Source organism: Bidens hawaiensis, unplaced genomic scaffold (assembly GCF_021521415.1).
Source record: "Bidens hawaiensis isolate Kalapana, Puna unplaced genomic scaffold, B.hawaiensis_p1.1 tig00079534_1, whole genome shotgun sequence".
Lineage (NCBI taxonomy): Eukaryota > Viridiplantae > Streptophyta > Magnoliopsida > Asterales > Asteraceae > Bidens > Bidens hawaiensis.
Window position 1 is genome coordinate 1 of NW_027503600.1, and position 24,160 is coordinate 24,160.

Here is a 24,160-nt window from a genome sequence, read left to right on the forward strand (position 1 = left end):
ACTCTTGATAACCCGGATCAAGGGTTTGAAGATTTGCCGCAACCGAGCGCAAGTCTTCGTTCATGGAAGCGGGAGTTCTTTTTTTATCTCCGCTCGCGCCATCCCCCTTGCCATGAAGTTCAAGATATGGGCAAGCACTCCCCAGCCTTCACGTCTCCAACTACCCGGAGGCGGAATGGTTCTCAAGATATCCCGAGTCCAATCTCCGGTTTACCGCTTTGCGGAGTCCGGGATGGTGATGCTCGGGATGAGCCGGGTGTGGAAGGTGCGGAGGCGCAAAAGATCCCGATCGTCCTTGAATACGGTTTGAACTCTGTCCCTTACGGTACGCTCTGTCTTCTTTGTTTATATAGGTTTGTCTTCTAACTGTTTTTCTTTTATTTCAGAAGGGAACGACTTGCAGTCGCTCCTGTATCCACGGGAGGCTGATAGTCCCGCTCGGATGGGTACTCGTGCTCTAGATGAGAACGAGTTGCCCATCCTTGAACAGACGGCGGATCGGTTCGTGGAGGTCTACCCGCCTGGCCACGAGATCCTGAGCGCCAGGCGGCCAGGTAAGGCGTTATTCAACCCTCGACCCCTCAATGCTGAAACCTCCTGCTCGAATTCCTCTAATCTTGTGTTCTGATGAGGAATCCGCAGATGGTCCTCCGTTGGTGCGGAAGAAGAAGGCTGCCGGCGGGAAGGGGAAGGCGAAGGTGGCCTCCACTGCCGATCCGGTGCCCTCGGTCTGATCAGAGACGAGGAGCGAGGAGGTGGCGGGGAACCCCGGTGGTGATAAGACCACTGCTCCGGAGGCTGCGACGACTGTCACCTCCGGAGAGCCAGGATGACAACGGTGAGCGGCGTGAAGAGGCCGGCTCCATCGGGTTCATCCCCGCCTGTCCGCACTTTTAGGCTCAAGAAAACCCCGTAAGTACAAACTTTATTTTTAACTTCATAGCTTTCCATCCTTAATACTTATCCTCCTTGTGCAGGCGTGGATGCTACCGCATTCCAGGGTGGAGCGGGGAGGAGTACCTCCGGACCCATGACGGTAGGCTTGGTCAGCCTACCTGAGGCGACGACTCAGGCTGGCTGCGCCTGTTTCAGTTGGTTCAGTTGCTCACCCAGTTGAGCCAACTGTTCCAACTGTGATGACATCACCAGCCGGCTGTCAGTGCCATATTTACCGCATCTTTCACTGAGCCGGCGGTTACTTTTTCTGCGGACTCCGCAGCGGCGACCACGGTTGTGAGTTCACCTATGGTGAGTTCACCTCCGTTGGTTTCTACCACCGCGGCGGCCTTCACCATGCCTCCTCCGTCATCGCAACGACGGCCAATCCTTCAGGTATGCATGGGGCTTCTCGCCAACCTCTGCCTCCTTCCCATCTACCTGACCTCTTGGACGGATTTCCCTTGGGTTCAGGTGATGGGTTTGGCGGCTATCGGCCTGTTGTTGACCCTACAGGTGCGTAGGGTTCTTTTGGCCTCTTTTTTTTTTTTTTTTTTTTTATCTTTTCCTAACTGCTTTTTGTTTTTTGCAGTGTCGGATTCCAATAAAGTGTATGTTCCACGATGGAACATCCGCCGAGGAACAACCCTTCGCACACCTGTGGAGTGCGTGGAGTGGGCTCGTCACGCAGCTCCCAGTGGTGCGTTGGGGGAAGCCATGGCTAGCTACCAGGAGGGTAGGCTAACCAATGAGCTTCGGGTTCTCCTGGCCCGGATGCAGCCGCGCGTCGAGCTGCTTTGTCGTGAAAACGACAAGTTAAAAGCAGCTCGTATCCAAGAAGTAGCTCAGGCGCGGGCTGTCCGGGGAGGAGGAATAGGAGGCTCTCCGCGGCTGCTGCGGAGAAGGAGAAGGCGTTCAAGGCCCTTTGAAGTTGAAGTTCAGGCCCGTCTCGAGGCCCGTTCCAAGGCTGCCCAAGCTGTTAACGAACAACTTCGGCTGGCTAAGGAAACTGTTCGGAACCGCAACTGAAAGTGCCACCAAAGCTGAAGCTGTTGCTGAGCCTCTACGCCTCGAGAATGAGGAACTTAAAGCCAAACTAGAGGCGCTTCCAACAGGCTCATGATGCCTTGGCGATGGAAGACGCGAAGAAGCTCCAAGAGATCCTGGACCAGAGGGGGGGTGCTTGACCAGACTGAGCGGAAGCTAAAGAAGTGGTTGCTTGCCAACCTCAACAAAAGTGAAGCCGAACGCGCCCATACCCAAGCTCAAGCTGCCCTCCAGGAAGCTCTGGTTACCAAGGCATGGCTTCCTCCGAGAAGCGTTGTCTCAGGTAAGCTTAACTTCATATGTCTTTACGCTTTTCTTTGTAAATAGAAAAGGTTTTGATACTTGTATTTTTTTTCTTTTTGTAGGTTGTGCATCGGGTCTTCACGGAAACGTCTTATGACGATGCTATGAGTGCAGCCCTCAACGCTTCTCATGAGGATGGGGAAAAGGCCGGCTTCCTGCTTGGTCTAGGGTTTGTTGAGAAGGCATCCCGCCTTCCAACTTCCCTTTGTATGATGTGGATACTGAAGCTGTTTATGACCAAGCAGTGAACCAGTATGCCGCCTTTCCGCATCCGGTGGTGGTGAAGGTGAACGAAGTCGCTGCTGGCTGATGATGGGCTAGCTATCCTTTAAAGCTTTCCTTGAACCGCCACGTTCTACTGATGGTGCGGGTCCAAGTGGAAGTGGTCCTGAAGCTTGATCCTGAAGATCCCTTTCCACCATTAGAGTAGATTTTTATTTTTGTACAGCTTCTTTTGTATGCGGGTATGACCCAGCAGATCTTTGTAATATTTGAATTTTGATGGAATAAAGATTGTGTTAATTCCTTGCCTTGTTTATTTTACGCATGTTTTGATTTAACTTAGCAATTTCTTTAGTACTTAGATAAGTTAACTTTTTAACGTGGCAAATTATAAGTTTATGTTTCGCTTCCTCTTTCATGATTGTGCGGGGTATGACCGTCACTTACACTTAGTAGGATGGCTTAACTTTACTTATATCTGACCTGCGTGGAGTTCTCATCTTTTCCTTTGAAATTTTCTAAGTGTTTAGAATAGTTAACCTTTGAACGTGGTAGATAATAGGGTTGAAGTTTTGCCTCCTCGTTCGTGATTGTGCGGGTAAGACCGTCACTTGCACTTAATAGGATGGCTTAACTTTACTTACATCTGACCTGCGTGGAGGTTTCCCTTAATAAACTTTTGAAATTTTTACCGTTTTTGTGTTTATGCGGGTTTTGCCGCCTTCCACACGTAACGACTTTACTTCTTCCCATATTAATGCGGTGAATACCGGCACATCAGTGTGGGAAGTTCATAAAGTATAAAGGTAAGGCTATCAACACATTGTGAAAGGAGAATCATTTCCATTAGAAGTGGCTCTAGGCCTTTTCTTTACAAGTTTGGAATTGATCTACATATAACATTTGCGTAATTGAACTCCATTCCAGTTCTTGGGATGGGAGTGCCATCGAGCCTTTCGAGCCGGTATTGCGCCCTTTCCCAGAACTTCTTTGATAATGTATGGCCATTCCCAGACCCGGGCCAGTTTTCCTGGGCGTTGTTGGTTCGAAGCCTCGTTGTACGCAGTATGTAGTCTCCTACATTGAAGTTGCAGAGTTTTACCCGCGTGTTGTAGTACTTTTGCTATTTGTTCGCTTGTAGTTCTCTTCACGCACTGCGGCTAAGTCTCTGCGTTCCTCGGTTAGCATAAGGTCTAACCGTCTTTCCGCATCATTGTCTTCTGGCTGAATCAAGACCCTTGGCGGAGGGTAAACCAATTTCGACCGGGACCATGGCTTCAGTGCCATAAGTGAGGCTGAACGGGGTTTCTCCCGTACTGGCCTTTTTCAGTGTTCTGTTTGCCCAAAGGACGTGCGGAAGCTCGTCCACCCAGCCGGATCTGTGTTCCAAGAGTCTTTTCTTTATGCCTTCAACGATGCTCTTATTTGCTCCTTTCTACCTCACCATTACCTGGCGGGTGCGCCACTGAGGTAAAAGTGTGGGTGATTTGAAGTCTTCCAGCCACTTTTGTAGCTTCTTGTCAGAAAAGTTGGTGCCGTTATCGCTCACCAAATTCTGTGGAAGTCCAAAACGACAAATAATAAATTCCCAAATAAATTTTTTGATATGTTTCGCGGTTGTTTGGGCTAAGGGTTTTGCTTCTATCCACTTGGTGAAGTAGTCGATGGCTACCACTAGGAACTGAACGTTTCCTGCTGCTGTAGGAAATGGCCCTGTCACATCGATGGCCCACTTCTGAAATGGCCATGAAGAGGTTGACTGGAACAAGTTCATTCTTCGGGCGGTGCGTGTTGGGTGCGTAGAGCTGACAAGACCTGCATTTTCTGAGTATGCCAGCGCATCCGTATGCATCCCTGGTCAAAAGTATCCCGCGTTGTTTAGCTTAGCTACAACAGCGCGGTGGACCTGCGTGTACTCCACAGATGCCTTCGTGTACTTCCCTTAGGAGGTAGTCAGCATCTTGGTTGTCCACGCATCTTAAGAGTGGGCCAAGAGAAAGTTACGTCTGTAAAGGATGTCATCGATGAGTTGATAATTCAGTGCCTTACAGCGTAGTTTTCTTGCCTGTGTTTTTTATTCGGGGTAGTGTACCTGCCGCAAGGTATTTTTATTATTGGTGTCATCCACGTTTCTGTGCCGGTTTGGATGACACAAATTTCCTTGTGCGGGATCGAAGGTGCCTCGAGGAGTTCAATGCGGATGTCCTTTCCCAAGTGGGTGAAGGCTAATGATGCAAGTTTGCTTAACGCATCCGCAGATTTGTTTTCACTACGCTTGACGTGTATGACTTTGTAATCGTTAAAATCGCGCATAAGGGTTTTTTGCTTGTGCGAGGTACAGGGCCATGTGTCGTTCACGGCCTGTGTACGTTCCGTTGATTTGATTGGCTACTACATGGAATCCACGTGGGCTTCCAAGTGTTTCACTCCCCATCTTACGCGCAATTTCTCAGCCCGGCCAAGAATGCTTCATACTCGGCTTCGTTATTCGTACTTGGAAAATCCAGTCGAATAGCGTAAGTGTATTCTTGGCCTGCCGGGGGTTGGTTAGTTTCAGCCCTGCGCCTGAACCCTCGTTACTGGCTGCTCCATCAGTGTAGAGTCGCCAGACATCATTGATGTCCTGTGCTGGAGAAGGTTGAGCCTCTTCCTGGCACTCTTTTTCCCGCGATGCAGGCACTTCCGCAATAAAGTCGGCCAAAACCTGACCTTTTATGGCTGGTCTTGGCTTATACTTTATCGCGTATTCCCCCAACTCAATTGCCCATTTGGCTAGGCGTCCCGATAACTCGGGTTTGCGTAGAACGTTTGCAAGTTTGAAGTTGGAGAGAATGGTGATTGGGTGACCCTGGAAATATCGTCTTAACCTGCGTGAAGCGTGTATAAGTGCTAAGACTAATTTTTCGAGGATAGAGTACCGGGTTTCTACGTCTGTTAGGATACGGCTGACATAATAGATTGGCATCTGGATGCTTTTCCGTTCAACCAGCAGGACCGCCCCGGTTGCTCTATCTGTTGCGGAAAGGTATAGGATTAACTCCTCCCTCGCTTTTGGTGCTGTGAGCGTTGGGAGTTCGATCAAGCGTGATCGAATCTCCTGAAAAGCTGTTTCCGCTTCTGGTGTCCAGCGGAAGTGCGTTTTCTTTAAACAGTTTCTCAACGTTGACACGAAAGGAAACGACTTATCCGCGTGGTTTGCCAAAAAGCGATTAAGTGCGACTAGTCGTCCATTCAGTGTCTGAGCCTGTTTGATGGTAGTAGGTGATTCCATTTTGATAATGGCTTCGACCTTTTCAGGGTTCGCTCTGAAGCCATCTTTAGTGACGATGACCCCCAAGAACTTCCCTTCTTCCATTCCAAAGGCACACTTGCTCGGGTTGAGCTTCATGTTTATCTTCCTGAGCGTGTTGAAAGTTTCTTCGATGTCTTTCAACATCGCTTCTGCGTCAGGGCTTTTGATGACCAAGTCTTCCATGTAGACTTCCAAGTTCCTCCCAATTTGGGCACGAAACTGGTTGTCCATCAGGCGTTGGTATGTGGACCCGGCATTCTTAAGTCCAAATGGCATCATTTGGTAACAAAATATGCCATCGGGCGTCCGAAAGGCGGTTTTGTCCTGATCATCAACGGCCATGTGGATTTGATGGTACCCCTTATACGCATCCAGGAAGCATTTATGGCGAAACGGTGCTAACGAATCCACCTTAAGATCAATTTCGGGTAACGGATAACAATCTTTGGGGCATGCTTTGTTTAAGTCCTTGAAATCTATGCACATGCGCCATTGTTTGTTATTCTTCGGTACCATAACGAGATTTGCAACCCATGTTTGATATCTACTAACGCGTACGATGCCTGCGTCAAGGAGTTCCTTGACTTGCGTTCTACACGCGTTAGTTTGTTCTGGCCCCATTACTCTGCGCTTATGTACGACTGGCGTAACAGCCGGATCGCACTTGAGCTTATGCTCTGCCTTACTTCGGGGTACACCAGTCATGTCAGCTGGTGTCCACGCGAAGATGTCAGCGTTTTTCTGTAGTAAGCGTTTGAGTAAGGTGCGTGTGGGATCAACAACTGTTGGGCCAATGGTAACGGCCTGGTCAGGGTATTTGCCGTTGAAGGCCCATCTTTCCGGTTCGGTGATGGTTGGTTTAGCCATCTTTGGTTTGGGTTTAGATGAGACAAATGCGATGCATACCTGGGGAATGCCGGTGATCATCGCTACACCCTCAGCTGTTGGCCATCCCATCATGCCGTGGACTGAGGATACCACGGCGTTGAATCTTGCCATCCCGTCTCTTCCGAAGAGAATGTCGTATGTGTGGTGTGGCTTCCTCATCACGACAAAATCCACGTCTTCTGTGCGTGAGTGATTCCCGTCCGTAAGAGTGACGGGGAAAGATAGGATACCCAGGGGGTGTTTGTGCTGCCGTCGAACCCTTCCATTGAGGCGTAGATCGTTTCCAGGCGTTCCTTGTCTTTGTCATCTAGCTTGTCGAAGAACTGCCTGTATCACTGTTGACGAGGCGCCGTTGTTAGCAAGAGTGCGAGAAGTGATGTAGTGCCCCAGCTGGCTTTTGATGACGATAGGGCCTTCTTTGCTGGGTCCTCCTGGCACTCGCGGGAAGCGCACCTCAGCTTCCTTCCACGCGCATGGTTCTGTCGCTCGCCTTTTTCTTCCTCTGATGTTGCCATGAACCATGTTGATGCTGATGTCAACGGGCTTTCGTCCGTTGCCTCTGTACCGGTTATCATTCCTTCCTCCCTTCTTGATTGATGCCACAAGGTGTGCAAATCTTCCATCCTTGACGAATGTTTCAACAATATCCTTCAAGGATGTACACTCCTCCGTACTATGACCTTTCGTCCCGTGGAAGTCACAGGATTTGCTTTGATCCGCATTAGGTCGCTGCTGGATCATTGGAGCTTTTGGCCATGGTAGTTTTTCGGTGGCAAATATCTCCGTGACGCTTTTGGTGAGTGGCGTCCACCGGTGTTGTCGGCTTGAAGGGTGTGTGTTATCTCTTCCGCCAACAAGAGGGTGAGAGCCGGATGAGGTGTCAAAGTTTACCCTTGACTGCCAAATACCTAGCTTCCTCTTTTTGTTCTGCCGGGCGATCCGAACATTGTTTTCTCTAGTCCTTTGCGTGTAGAGGTGTGTACTCTGGGGAAGATCCCTTCCCAGTTGCTTCTCCGTCTCGGCAAAGCGCTTGGCCGCCGTAATGATGGCATGCCGTCCTTACCCGTCAATGTGCGGATAAGCTCTGGGTATTCGGCGCCCTGGATGAAAGCGGCGCGAACAAGATCTTCACTTATGTTGCCCAGACTTAGCGTTTTGGAGTTGAAGCGAGTGATGAAGTCTAGTAAAGATTCATCCTCCTCTCTAACGCAGTTGAGGATCGTCCACTGTTCTTCAGTATATTTCCTCTGTTGGCTGAAGTGTTGGCTGAACTTGTTCTGAAAGTCCGCCCAATCATAGATGTGGTGGACCGGTAAACGATCGAACCATGCCCTGGCCGCTCCAACCAGAGTCATCTGGAACATATAACACCACGTGGATTCCGTCCAGTTACTGACGGTTGCCCCCGCAATGAATCTGTTCAAGTGGTCGTATGGGTCGGATAGACCATCATAAGTGCCGATGTTGGACATTTGTTTGGCACTTCTCGGGGCGATTGCTTCCGCAATGTCCCTTGCAAACTTAGACTTTCCTGCATTTGCAGCAGTTGGTCTAAAGGTTTTGGAGAAGTCAAGCGGGTTTCTCCCCGCGTTCGTTGGTTTAAAGGTTTCTCCAAAATTCCTTGTCGGTTGGAAGTCCGTTTCCTTACGCTTCCCTTTTGCCTTGTGGCGAGGGTTTGCGTCGGTATCGGATTCTTCCCGCTCATCGTCTGAGTACTCGCACTCACTGTTCATGTTGAGATGTTGGCGAGTACTGCCGAATTCGTCAGCCTGTTGAAGTGAACGCAAGCGTTCATCCAACTCAGCTTGGAACTCTTTCTGACGTGCTTCGGCCCACGCCTTAACTTGATCGAGTGTTTGGCGAGGGATCCTCGTCCGTTTCTCCAACTGGGCATCGGTGAACCCCAGTGAAATATTGTTTACTGCACTTGTCCCGGCTTGGGTAACCGGGGTAGTGTTCGTAAAATTTGTGTAACCGCCAGTGTTCCCCCCAGTTGCTGGGGTTGTGGTTACCGGGGTTTCTTGGTCACTTACTGGCTTTGGGACCGGAGTAACGTTAACCATTTCTTCAGAAATTTTGAAAAAACTAAGAATTAGTTCTAGCTTTTATGCACGGATGGCGCCAATGAAGAAACACTAAGTGACCCTGAGCAGATTACAGATAATCTGGGGGTTAAGTAATGTTTCCCACGAGGATGAGGTCCAGCAAAGAAGGTTGTTCTTTAGGTGACCTGCAAAACAGACACCGTAAGCTCGTCACTGAGAAGGGGGGGTTCCTCCTTGTGACCACCCTCCGGCGTGAGAATCAGACTAGATTGCTCTGAATATAAGTGTATATTAAGAGATTGCTAGAGAAGATAAGATAATGATATCAGATGATGTCCTTACCATTCCAAGGTGTTGGAGTATTTATAGCCGAAGGTAGGTTTCCTAGAAGGTACAGCCGGCTGAATAGTATTCCTGTTCTACCAACAGTGGGCTACGCACAAGCCATGCTGGTTGGTGGATAGGCTGCGGCCGACAGTGACAAGGTCGGCTGTATATTGTTCCTTTACTGCCGGCTATGCACTGTTCTACCAACTGTAGGCTGCGCACGTCCCATAGTAAGGGTTGGTGAGTAGGCAACGGCTAATAGTGACAAACAGTACTAGAGGGTGCTCCTCCTCGTACTGTTGTCGGTGAGCTGTCACCCTGTGATTGGTTCATGGGCTGTTCTGGTCAGATCGTCTGTTTTGCCCATACCTTGGTAGGTATAGTACAAAAGATCTTCCAGAAGCATACGGACTGGCTCATTTGGGCGGGAGTATTCCCGCCTTGCTCATTCCTTCAGGTGACTACTGAAGTAGCAAGAGTTAGTGCCTTGTGCGTGTAGCCTTACTATCAGTGAGGGTAGCCTTCCCTGATGGCCTGTATCCGCAACTGCGGGAACAAGCGGGGTACTTCACCATTGGGAGGCTTTCCCTGCGGGTATAACTGGCGTACTGCGCGTAAGGTCTTCTCTGAGCCTGGTGGGTCCTGCGGAAGCAGTTGGTCGTTGCGCAGACGTCCCTGTTCAAGGTGAGTCTTGCGGGTCCAACTGGGCTCTGCTGGGACCTACCTCTTCACATTGGTATTGCATAATGTATAATTGTTGTTGGGAATGCGACATAAGATCAAGATATGACAAGTCCATGTGGAGTAGAGAAAAAGCAATTCAACTAAATCCTCAAAAATCTAACTTTTCTATGAATTTAGCAAAGATCAAATCAACTTGTCTTGTAGAACATATTGAATTTTGACTTTCAATAGTCAAATCAATAAACTTTTAGTCCAGAAAATTTAACATATAATTTCATGTTGCATAGAGCTAATAATTAAGTAATTAACACCCTCCTTCAATTTTAAACAATTAATACTCTCTCACACAAAAAAAAAATTTAAAAACTAATAAATTCAACACAAATTTTGAAATTCTATATATTTTTTAAAAAACCAAACTTTTTATCCATCAATTTTACCTTCTCAATCGAGACCAGAGACTAGAACCCACAACCATTTTACCAGTCGAACAAGCTAAGTTTGAACTATAATAATATAATATTAAACTATTAATTAAATGGTTAGTTGGTTTACCTGAGAGAGCAGATACAATCTTCATTGCTTTTCTTTTTTCTTTATCATCATGCAAATCCAATTTAATTATGAACTTCTGAAATAATAAGTATACAAAAATAAGTAAAAAGTATTAATTCATAATAACCTTAAACAGACAGTGAGTTGAAAGGAGATTCTGGAATCCACTTTGGAACCAGAAGACATAAACATGTGTTGGCAATCTAAAGATTCATGGGAAAGTAAAATGAAATTGTAACTAGGAAAAAAAAATAAAAAGAATCAATGGAATGGTACCTTCATGTGGTTGAGAGAATTTGGGATCAAAGCCCAGAAAACAAGTTGAGAGAGAGGAAGTGGAAATGAATAATAATTTGTTGAAAAGGGTAGAAGATTTATGGACACAAGAATGAGAAGTTGGAATCAAACAAGAATTTGCAAACGAGGAGAGAGAATATAAAATCATTTATATTTTGTAACTTATAAATAATAAAATAAGATAAAAAGGAGTGTTTTTTTTTAATATAAGATTTTACTATATGACATAGTGGTACATAGTATGCAGTATAAAAATGTGATAAAGATAAAGTAGAGATGATATTCATCATGTCAATCTTAGACATGACCATGTCGACCATGTTCGATCATAGACGTGACAAACCAAGAGTGTCCATGGTGGACAAAAGCTACGATAATGAATTTCTTGAGAAGTTCTGTCCGACTCAATCATGTCGATAATGATATGACGACGTCGACCAAAGAAGTTAAGCACTCAAGCAATGACACAAGACACAACGTGCTTGTGTCTTGGCCAACGATTGAAGTGAGCGTGTCATGTATGTGGCCTGACCATGTGATGAGAGTTTTTTTAGAAATTAATGTTTTTGATATTTGAGCTGACATATTTAACTGTCATTGGACACCATCGTTGGCTACATATGATGTAGCTTGGCCTTGGGTCATTGGTACCATGTCAGATTATTGCACATTTGGGATATTTTCTTTTGATAAAATCAACTTGATAGCTTTCACTAACATGAACTTAAAACACCCTTTCATGATTACAAAACATTTTTTTAATATATGCATCTCTTTATTCAATTTTTTTTTTAAAAAAAGTCGTACACAAATATAAGCCACAAGGTTTTATAATCGCCTAAGGAGTCTTCATCCTTCCATAATACCCTTGCTAAAACCATTATCCTTCTATGCGATTATCTGAAAATGCTTTTACAATAATACGTCAACGAATGCTTATGAATAAACAACACACACGAAATAATTTTATGGTATGAGTGAACAATAAAACATGAAACACTGACCATATTTGAGTGGTGGTCTATACACTCAGTACGACTACAACACCCTAAAAGTACAACCGCTTGTACACGATAGGTCATCCTAGCCCACCTATAGATCTTATATAAGTAGGCCTACCACTAGGTTCCTTACTAGCACGAGCACAACATCTTATTTGTAACACGTATACATTGGATTCAACTATATGCGTATTAATAGTTGAGTGATTATCACGTTAACTTCCTTATACAATGTTCTATTTGTTTAGACTATAAAAATATCAGCTAGAGAACCGAGATGCATTACCAAATTTTGTCTGAAACCCTATCCAGCTTCAGTTAAAAAAACGCTTTATTTTTTGTTATTCCGATTTGATCACAACAAACAAATTTGCTACTATATTTTGTTTTTTGTTTTTTTGGACCACATTAAGCTTCTCATTTATAGTGTAAATAGATTGACAAATACCATAGACATCCAAATTATATGCACAAAAGACATACTTTTAATGACTACTAAGACGAAAGAGTAAATAAAGTTTTAAAATGATGTAACTTGTTAAACTTACATTTTGTGACAAAGGGGTATATATTGCTAGTTTTGCCAACTAAGCTTTTGGTTACAAACTCCTACTACATCAACGAAGTGGGCCAATTTTTATTAAGTTCCTTTTTTCTCCCTTTATCGTCTCATGTCACTTGTGTTTGATAATTGATCATTTCTTATATTAATATAATTAAAATGATGATATCATTCACATAAATCATTTTTTAATTACGTTAACTAATTAACCAAAGATAAAGGATATCAACAATAAATTAAGACGTTAGCATATGACTTTTTCTTTATGAGATGTAATCTCATACACCATTACATGCTGACTGTATATTATATAGGTATATATGACTCGTATAGGACTATATGGGTCGTATATGTCACGCATGATTGACAAGTGTACGGAGGAAAAACAAGTTTTTCAGCCTATATGGCATGTATAGGCTATACGAGCCGTATAGATCTTCAACTACTCACATAGAGCCTGATACAAACTGACACAACTTAGGTCTTGTACGGCCATATGGACAAAAAGTGATGTATGAAAATCAATGATGATGTATGAAGATCTTGTGCCTTCGTCATTAAGTTATAAGAAAACCTAGCTATATGAATTTATCTTCATTTTTGTGTCTCTGTATCTCTGTTATTACTTGATGCTTATAATCTCTACATGATAGTAAATTGATTAAAAAAACATTTTATTGAGTAAAAAAAGAGAGAAGATGATGACATCAAAAAGACTCAATTTCTAACAAGGACAATCTTGTTATTTTGTCTTGTTAACTATCATTCAATAGTTTTAAGATAAATTTTTATTTTCATATAGAATTATCGTCCAACAAGTTCATTCCAGTGACAATTTAGCAGATTTGTTTACCAAATCACTCTCGACATCAACATTTAAGAAACTAGTTCATGGGATCGGGATGCGTCGACTCAAGGAGCTTAACTAGATTCTCATCAGGGGGAGAAATACGCGCTGCACTCTTTTTCCCTTAGCTAAGGTTTTGTCCCACTGGGTTTTCCTGGCAAGGTTTTTAATGAGGCAGCATAAAGCGTATGAAGTTGATAATCAAGGGGGAGTGTTATGAATATAGATATTATTATGTTTATTATTATGATTATCAACACCTAAAATAGATTAGCTTTTTCTACAAGTTTTCCTCTCCTATATATACTCTATTGTATCTCATTGTAATAGACACCAATTAATAATATAAACTTATTCTCTCCCTAATTCTCTTTCATCTTCTTGCTAGTAGGCTTGTTATAAAACACGTTATCAGCATGAATTGCTTTTGGAGTTGAATCATCGTAAGGTACGTTACATAAATTAATATTTGTTTTTTATATCTATCTCCCAACTTGATCCATATTATAATTCATATAATATTGGGTGTGTTAGAGATTGGTTTAATTCTTCTTTTATACATCACAAAATAATTCATAAGTTCATGTTGTTTGTTTATGAAAAATTATTGTTCAGTTATTAAAATTAATATGGAATTTATTAATACGAAGTCTGAAAGTTATTCTTATAGAAATAGAATATACTTTCTATATCATCAAATTATGAATACATGTAAATTTTATAATATTAAAAAAGATATATATAAACGTTCCTTTAAGAAAATCAAGCCATTGAATTTGCATCAAATATTTTTCCTCATATCTTGTTATTGTTACACGATAAGCTTGAATTTGCATCAAATATATATTCACAATTTATGAAATTTAATTTACGATAAGCTTGAATTTATTAATATGCATCACCTAATAATAGTATCTATTATACAAGTATTTTTGTTGTCGTCTTATTTTCATAATATTTAACTCAATTGTATTGCTATAATATAGTTCGCTATGACAAATCTTGCAAAGCTTGAGTTTTTAGCTCTTGAAATTACCGGAAAAAATTATTTGTCATGGGTATTGGATGCTGAAATCCACTTGGATGCTAATAATCTTGGTGATACAACTAAACAAGGAAATAAATCAACTATCCAAGATAAGGCAAAAGCCATGATTTTCTTACGCCATCATATCCATGAGGCTTTGAAAATTGAATATCTAACTATTAAGGATCCACTAGTCCTTTGGACAAATTTGAAAGAAAGGTATGACCACCAGAAAACGGTAATATTACCGAGAGCTCGTTACGAGTGGATTCACTTAAGATTGCAAGACTTTAAATCTATAACCGAGTATAACTCGGCAATGTTTAGAATCACGTCACAACTGATTCTGTGTGGTGAAAACATTACTGATAAGGAGATGTTGGAAAAGACATTCTCCACCTTTCATGCTTCAAATATGTTGCTGCAGCAACAATATCGTGAAAGGGGTTTCACCAAGTATTCTGAGCTTATATCTTGTTTGCTTGTGGCCGAGCAAAACAATGAGCTTCTCATGAAAAATCATGAGACCCGTCCAGTTGGTATAGCCCCATTCCCAGAAGCGAATGTGGCAACATATAATGGCCAAAGTGGAAATCGTGGACGTGGTCGTGGTCGTGATTACCAACGAGGTCGTGGTCATGGTCGTGGACGTGGATATAACCGGGGGAATCATCATGGTGTTCAGTTTAGAAACCCAAAATGTGATATTCGTCAAATTTGAGTCTCGTTCTATATTCATTTTTTTTGTAATCATTTTGTAACATGCTGATTTCTTTCGCGTTTATTTTAAATAAGTTATACTTCGTAATTGTGGTTAAACTTGTAAATTCGAATAGGAATTCATCAACTCATTGATAATATAACTCTAGCTTGTGCGAGGTTTGTCAAAATAAAGTTATTTATAGTTTATAAGCTCGGTTAAATAAACTCTAGGGGCTAAAGTGGATTTCCTTAAACCTATTCAAGATTTAAACCATTTATAACTAAATACCAAACTTGAGGGGCCAAAAACGTAACATTTATACCCACCTATAAAAAAAACAAACCCTAACCCTATTTCATAAACATCAAGCCGCCACCCCCTCCCTCTTGCCGATTTCTGGCGACTGGTGAGGAATTCCGGCCGCCGCCGCAGCCACCTTCGCTGGCCACCATCATCTCCTTCCTCACATCCGAACACCACCCATCATCTCCACCACTGCCATCACTCCAGCCGCACCACCACCACTTCCCTTTTCCCCTTCTCGGCTTTCCGGAAGCCCCGCAACACCCCCTCCTTCCCTCCTTTCGTTCTCCGGCTGTATAAAAATTGCTGTATATGTTGATGACTTGAATATAATTGGAACTCCGGGGGAGCTCCAAAAGGCGATTGAGTACTTGAAACAAGAATTTTAAATAAAAGATCTTGGAAAGACAAAGTTTTGTCTCGGGTTACAAATTGAACATCTTAAAGATGGAATTCTTGTGCACCAAGAAAATTACACAGAAAAATTAGTCAAAAGATTTTATATGGAGAAATCGCATCCATTAAGTACTCCGATGGTTGTAAGGGCACTGGATGTTGAGAAAGACCCATTCCGACCTCCGGGAGGTGGAGAAGAAATTCTTGGTCCAGAGTACCATATCTAAGTGAAATTGGTGCACTAATGTTTCTTCCTAGCCATACAAGACCGGATATATCGTTTTCTTTAAACTTATTGGCAAGATATAGTTCATGCCCGACAATAAGACATTGGAATGGGGTCAAACAAATATTTCGATATCTCCAAGGTACTAAAGATATGGGTTTGTATTTCACTAACCAATCGAAAACAAGTTTGGTTGGTTTTGCAGATGCAGGTTATTTTTCCGATCCTCATACAGGTCGATCTCAAACTAGATATTTGTTCACATATGGAGGTACTGCAATTTCATGGCGTTCAGTAAAGCAAACAATCACCGCTACTTCATCTAATCACGCGGAAATAATAGCAATCTACGAAGCTAGTCGTGAAGGTTTTTGGTTAAGGAAGGTAATACAATATATTCGTGGATCTTGTGGTATTTCTTCCGAAGACGAGGGGCCAACCGTTTTACACGAAGATAACGCAACATGCATTTCTCAACTTAAGGAGGGCTATATCAAAGGTGACAAAACCAAGCATATTTCGCCAAAGTTCTTTTTCACACATGATTTGCAAAAGAGTGGAGATGTTATCGTCCAACAAGTTTGTTCCAGTGACAATTTAGCAGATTTGTTTACCAAATCACTCCCGACATCAACATTTAAGAAACTAGTTCATGGGATCGGGATGCGTCGACTCAAGGAGCTTAACTAGATTCTCATCAGGGGGAGAAATACGCGCTGCACTCTTTTTCCCTTAGCTAAGGTTTTGTCCCATTGGGTTTTCCTGGCAAGGTTTTTAATGAGGCAGCATAAATCGTATGAAGTTGATAATCAAGGGGGAGTGTTATGAATATAGATATTATTATGTTTATTATTATGATTATCAACACCTAAAATAGATTAGATTCTTCTACAAATTTTCATACTCCTATATATACTCTATTGTATCTCATTGTAATAGACACCGATTAATAATATAAACTTATTCTCTCCTTAATTCTCTTTCATCTTCTTGCTAGTAGGCTTGTTATAAAACAAACAATGATTTTATATATTTAGGCATTTAGCCTTTCCTCCACCCCAAATGTCTATTTATAGTTGGGAGTAGATACAATAATTGTACGTTAAATAATTAATGGAAACGAATGCATCCACAAATCTAATCTAGTGTGGCAAAAGAAAATTGTATATAGAATAATGATGTGCTATTATATGTGGGAAACGACTCTTTATTTTGGAGCATTACTTTCATTTTCCTCAAATGACAACTTACTTCTATTAAATATTTAAAATTGGTACGTTATAGTTAAAAGAGTATATATAATAAGGTTTATGTACTTTGGCAAAGAAAACAAAAGGAGTGAGTTTTACAAATTTTGAACACACACATACATGGACCATAATCTGCAAAGCGTAAGACACATTTGGTCAAAAGGGTATTTTCATCTGCGACATAATTACGCACAAACTTAAATAGTTAGACACAAGTTATGAAACATATATACATAATTGCGCAACTTATACAAGTGATAACACAATATAATAATGACGTAACATGTGTTCGTAATTATGCAACTCGTATTTAAGTTTACGTACATTTAATAATTACGTTTTGTTAAGTCGATTTGAAAAAAAAGGTATACAAAAACATACTATTTAAATGCTTCGTACCTGATATCAGCCTTGGAGTTCAACGAAGTTAGAGGCGTTGGCACATGCTTTGGTCGATGTCTCATATGATCGGATAAATGGTAACACACACCGGGTTACGAATCAATATCACTAAATCCTACCAATTCAAAGTGAAGGGATTTAGATTTAAAATGAAATGGTCAATTTTGAAATCTTGATGAGTAACACTGATTTAAAAAACTAATTGGAACTCAATGTGAAGCGATCAAAGCCTTGAAGACAAAAATTGCCAAAAAAATATGGGTATTAATTTTAGTGGTGTTATTTTTAGTTTTTATTATGTATTTTCTTATATGCATTTTTTTAATATGTATAAGATAACTATATGGTAGTATTATTAAACATTATTTGTTTAAAAAGAAGAATTATAAAAGGTAGAATGGTGATAAATGATGGGTATTTTCTTGATTGAAACTATTTGAAAGATTGTGCACATATAGAGGACGGTGACGAGACACTAAGGGGGTGTTTGGGATTTTTTATTTTACTTTCTTATAATTTTTTACTAAGTTAATAAGATAATAGTGTAACTTATGGAACTTTTCATCTCACAATATAAGCAAATCCCAAACACCATATTACTTCTTAAAAAGTATTTAAGTTGGTGAAAATAAACAACCCAAACACCCCCCCCCCCCTAAAAGGAATGTATAGCTTTATATCATACTAGTTTTAATCTCCCCGTGTTACAGGGTTGTATTACATTATTCGTTTCTAATCTTTATATATTTTTTTAGGATTTTAATTTTATTTATTGTATTAAAGTTAATAATATACATAAGATTTGATGATGAAATAGTTTCACAAATAAATGAGATGTTATAACTCGATTTAAAAGCCATATGGGTTTGGGGAGACCCATGACCCATTTTTTTATTATAAAATTTTATCTTAATTATAAATAATATTTTTTTTTTATAAATCGGATATTAATTTTTAGTATATTAATCTTTTATAGGATTTTAATATCAAATATGTGATTAAATTAATTTTTAATATAATAAGATGTTATAACCCGTTTAAGTGCTATCTGGGTTTGGTGAGACCAATAACCGTGAATTTGTGTCAAATGCATGAGAACCTTCATTTACAAATAAAACAGTTTGATGGCTTGAGATAATTTATAGATGTTTCGTTTATAGATACTTAAAATTCTTTGGAAATATTTCTAGTTTTTGGTTAGCTCTTGATTGTGTTAATGAATCTCATTAGTTTTTAACATATTTATTTTATTTCTATAGTTGCTAAATTAAAATTGTTTATAAAATACATATTTTACAAGATAAAAAAAAAGTATATAATATATACCTCTTCATATGTATCAAAATAGTGAATAAGACAATATTTTTATTGCTCCTCAGGTGTTAAAGTAAAGGGTTTATGTATCCTGTGGTCTTCCGGCAGATTTTAGCAAATAAATATTTTGATAGTCAATATTTGTGTCATTCAATTTCAAACTTATTGACGAGACCTTCATGATAAAACCTATTATATATTATCTTAACTTCAAATCCCGAATTAATAATCAAACACAAAGAAAACGAATAACTCTAATTTATATGAATAAAAAATCTCACTTAAAAAACTTATCACAGTATCTCAAACCTTAACTCGGTTTAACTCTTGATGAACCATAACTCGGTTAAATCATGTTCACCCTCTATAAACCATAACTCGGGTTATATGGACCAACATGACTTTATAACCAAGACATCGCCAAATATAATAAAACCGTAATTGTAACCCCACAAATCCATTACATATTAATGAATCTCACGGACTCAATAGGTCCAACCAGACACCTACACATGACATGCCTATTAAGTTGAAAACTACGTCCAACCGAACTTAGTTTTTAATAAGTTTGATGGAATTTTCAAAATTTATTATTAAAGTTAAAAATCAAAACTATAACACAAATTAATTAGTATTATTAAATGTCAAAATTCAAAAATTTAACACAAAGGTAAAAGTAATATATAGCTAACAAAAACAATATTTATTATCATAGAGATATTTTTTAAGTTCTTTTAATAGCAAACGTATTTGTCAAACCGGCCTCAAGTCGTGGGTTTGAAAACATAAATTGCATTTACTAATTTAGCATCTTTAGTGAGAAGTTTAGTTAACTTTATAAAATTGGTCCACACAACGTTTTAAAACCGGTTTTTGAATCTTGATGGGTTGAGTTATAAAATAGTACAACCATTGTATCAAGACTTCAACCCGGGTGACTAGTGATTCTATAAAATTACAATTTCAAATAAAAAAAAATAACCTAAAAGTACATGATTATGTGGTTTAGGAAAGATCGCTAGCTTAAAACTTTTAATCAGTGGTCTTATGGGCTAGGGGTGTTCAACGAATCGAATTTCGAATATTCGAATGTATTCGAATCGAATTATTCGAATTTTGAAATTTTGAAGCTGGATTCGAATTCGAAATAGATTCGGCAAATTCGATTCGAATTCAGAATAGCTAATTCAAAATTCGATTCGAAAATGAAGTTCGAATCGAATTCGAATCGATTCGAATTCAATTAAAAAATACATTTCAATTTCAAAACCACTATAAATGTGAGCTTTTTAACAACAAAAAATACAATTCTATAAAATAAATCATTTAAAGTTATCAATGTCCAATTACATTAATAATTAACCAAAATTATGACTTTCTATTTTTAATCTCTATAACTCAAAAGATCTATATAGTTTATCTTTTCATAAGTATGTATATATATAATAAAAATACAAATGTATAATTTGAATTCGAATTTCGATTCGAAATTCGATTACTTAAATCGAGTTCGAACCGAATCGAATTCGAATGACTGAAAATCGAATTCGAACCATCAAATTCGAATGCGAGCCGAATCGAATTTCGAATTATTCAAGTCCGATTCGAATACTGAACACCCCTATTATGGGCCGCTAAAAGTCTTTACTCTAAATTCTAAATAATAAAATTTAATTTAGCATTTAACAGAATTCAACACTCTTTAAAAAACAATCTACATATGGAAGAAATATTGTACGCTAATGCCTTAACGTACGAGAGGTACACGAGATGCTCAAAGGCAAAAACCTAAAACGCTCAGAAAACGCTCACAAAAGCTTAAACGCTCAGCCAAAAACCTAAAACGCTCAAAAAACGGTCTTCGTGAAAAAAGTAAAAAAATGATCGATTAACGATTCAAACTGTTTTTTTTTCGGTTAACCAATGATTAATTGGGTATGTATTGACGATTCCGAGATGTTGGGATGTGATTTCATGGATTGATTCGTGAAAAATAGGATTCGCGTTCGTTAATGTACGTTAAAGATTAGTGTATTGGATCTTTTCACATAAATATAATTTGTTATTTTGTTATTATCTTATTATAGTTTCCTATGAGCAACAAATACGTTAAAGATTAGTGTATTGTTCTTCCCTGGAGTGTTTTTCAGCTACTTGCTGAGTTTTGGTGTTTTGGTTGGAATGAAATTTTAGCTATTCAAAAAAAAAAATACAAATACTTTTATGTACCAAACCCACTGGTCGTCTCATCGCCCACCGTCGGAGTACATTGTATAAAATTGATGGCTGTCCTTCTCTTACTCCTGGTCAAAAATTCCGCCCATATAATAATAATAATAATAATAATAATAATAATAATAATATAACTGTTATAAAGCACCGACGCTTTCACTTTTTGGATTACCACTTTTTCAACGTACGATTTTATCCATGTTTTTGGATGACCATTTCTTCAAAGCAATCATATACATTTGTTCCCCAAATAGTCACCTCAATAGTAGTTTGAAATAGTAAAGTTTGTACTATAAATATTAACGCATGTAACAATAATGAAGACGATCAACAAAAGTTACTGAATAACATATTCCATCTTCTCTTATTGCATATTGCTACAGATAGTGGTGATCTCTTTATTATCTTCAAATTCTCACATTACCCTAATAATCTTGTTATAGTTAGGGCTAATATTATAACACGTTATCAGCACGAGCCGCTTATATCCTAACCAAGAAAGGTAATAGACACAAAGGTATCTACATAAGCATCATAAACACTTCTTTAATTATGTACATTAGATATATATCTATGCATATACATGTACTAACTAATATACTGAGTAATAGTAATAATGTGTATAAACATTGTTATTAAAATTTGATAACTATTCTAACTTTTATTTATATATGCACACTAATATCTCATTTAGAAGTTAGATTTATTTACACTAACAATTCTATTCTTATTATTGTGCATACTAATTATATATATTTTATAAAATAAACTGTATTTAATATCTTATTTATTATCTTACTTTAAATAATTAATATTATATATTATATATATACACACACACAAACGGTAATGTTACCGTTATAAACGGTAATATAACCGTTATAAAAGGGTTATAAATTTTCACTATAAATAACCAATCATTAACCCCATTTCATTTACAACAAACATTCTTCTTATTAAATTTATCCAAGATAAAATTCTCAAAATGATTCACCCGGTTTTGATGATGGTCACTATAATGCTTATACTACTTCTCATTCTAATTTTTAATCTCCCATATGAAGATTTCGGCATTTTCTTTTTCTTTTATATGTTTATAGCTCTACCAATGTATTGTATCTCATTGTTGATTGATATATATGGATTCTAATATTTATCTTATTATTTGCTCTATTATGTTTAGCAACAAAATGTCAAATATAGCAAAACTCGAATTCCCTGCACTCAACATTTCTGGAGAAAATTATATGTCTTGGACAGCAAATGTCAAAAGACATTTAAAATCTATGGATGTGTTAGACGCAATCCAAGAATACAATGATTGCTCTGACCAGGATAAAGCAAGAGCTGATGTTTTCATCAATAAACATATTGATGAATTACTACAGCATGAGTATTTTAATTATGATAACCTATATATGATATGGGAAGATTTGAAAAGCAGATTCGGTCATCTAAAGGAAGTTTTACTTCCTACTTCTAGAGATGAATGGAACAGTCTTAGATTCCAAGATTTTAAGAGGGTAAATGATTACACCTCTGCTTTATACCGAATTTGTTCAAAGCTAGAATTTTGTGGGTATCCCGTAACAGAGGAAGAAAAGTTAGAGAAAACTTTCTCCACATTTCATGCATCAAATATAAACTTGCAAACACATTATCGTTTGCAGAATTTTAAGAGATACTCTGATCTAAATGCATTACTCCTTGTAGCAGAGAAAAATAATGAATTATTGATGAAAAATCATCAATCTCGTCCCACGGGTTCATTAGCCATACCAGAAGCACATGTTGCTCACAAAAGTTCTCATAAAAATTCTGATCATAAAATGGGAACAAAGTCGAGGACGAGGCCGTGGACGTGGACGTGGTCATTTTGACAAAAGGCATTTTAATGATCGTAAGCATCCATTCAAATGGAACAATAACTCTTACGGTCGTGGTCGTGGTCGTAACCAGAGAGCCAATAATTATCATGTCTCACACAATACCAATTCCAACCACCAAAATAAATGGAATGAAGCTGGTAGGTCCGAAAACAATGGCACTTCATGTTTTAGATGTGGAAGTACAAACCACTGGGCAAAGGCTTGTTGCACGGCTTCACATCTGTGTGAACTGTACCAAGCCTCTCTAAAAGGAAAAGAGAAAGAAGTGAACCATGTTGATAACTTTAATAATATCAATGCTGAGCTGAGTTTTGAAGACTTTGGGGTAGAACTTTGAAACAAAGTTGCTTGACTACTATAATTAGATGCAGTTATTAAGTGTGTTCTCATTATCTTTAATTATGTAGTTCCTCTTTCATGTACTACTTGTGTTTCAATTAAATAAAGTTCTTATTAAAATATCATATTTCTTCGTTATACACTTATTTTTTCTTTCTTAATATTTTTCAAGATTTAAAATGAAAATCACCGGAGCACAAGATCAAACAAATGAAGAAGATATATGTATAGCGGATAGTGGAGCCACGCATACTATACTTAGATCTAAAAAATATTTTTATAAACTGAAACCAACAAAAGGGATCATCAATACAATATCAGGTCCTACAAACTTGATAGAAGGAGTGGGAAAAACTAATTTAGTATTACCAAATGGTACAAAGCTCAACATAGAAAATGCTTTATTTTCCCCAAAATCAACAAGAAATTTGTTGAGTTTCAGAAACATATATCATAATGGATATGATACTCAGTCAAGGACTGTTAGTAATGAAAAATATTTGCATATCATAAGCAAAGATCAAATATTGGAAAAATTGCCAATGCCTGGTTTGCATTATACATATATAAATGTGCCTCAAGCACATATGGCAGTCAAAGAAAATTGTTGCGATTCTAGTATCATAAACTTATCGCATGACAGATTAGGCCATCCAGGATCCACAATGATGAAAAGAATCATTGAAAATACACATGGGCATCCACTGAAAGGTCAAAAGATCCATAAAATAGATAAAATGCCTCAATGTACATCTTGTTCTCTTGGAAAATTAATTACAAGGCATTCGCCATTAAAAGTCGATAAAGAAACATCAATGTTTCTTGAAAGAATTCAAGGTGACATATGTGGACCAATTCATCCACCATGTGGACCATTTAGATACTTCATGGTCTTAATAGACGCATCCAGCAGATGGTCTAATATCTCTTTATTATCGACTCGTAATGTTGCTTTTGCAAAATTTCTTGCTCAAATTATCAAATTACGTGCACATTTTCCGGATTATACCATTAAAAGAGTAAGGCTTGATAATGCGGGAGAATTTACATCACATGCTTTTAATGATTATTGC

At 38.9% G+C, this 24,160-nt stretch overlaps 1 protein-coding gene across 1 annotated transcript; it reads left to right on the forward strand.

The window, feature by feature from the left end:
• The first annotated feature begins 13,998 nt into the window (after positions 1 to 13,998).
• Positions 13,999 to 14,754, forward strand: LOC143607124 (uncharacterized). The gene has a single exon (XM_077082679.1). It carries the CDS (start codon positions 13,999 to 14,001, stop codon positions 14,752 to 14,754), a length of 756 nt encoding a protein of 251 aa, XP_076938794.1.
• Positions 14,755 to 24,160: the final 9,406 nt, after the last annotated feature.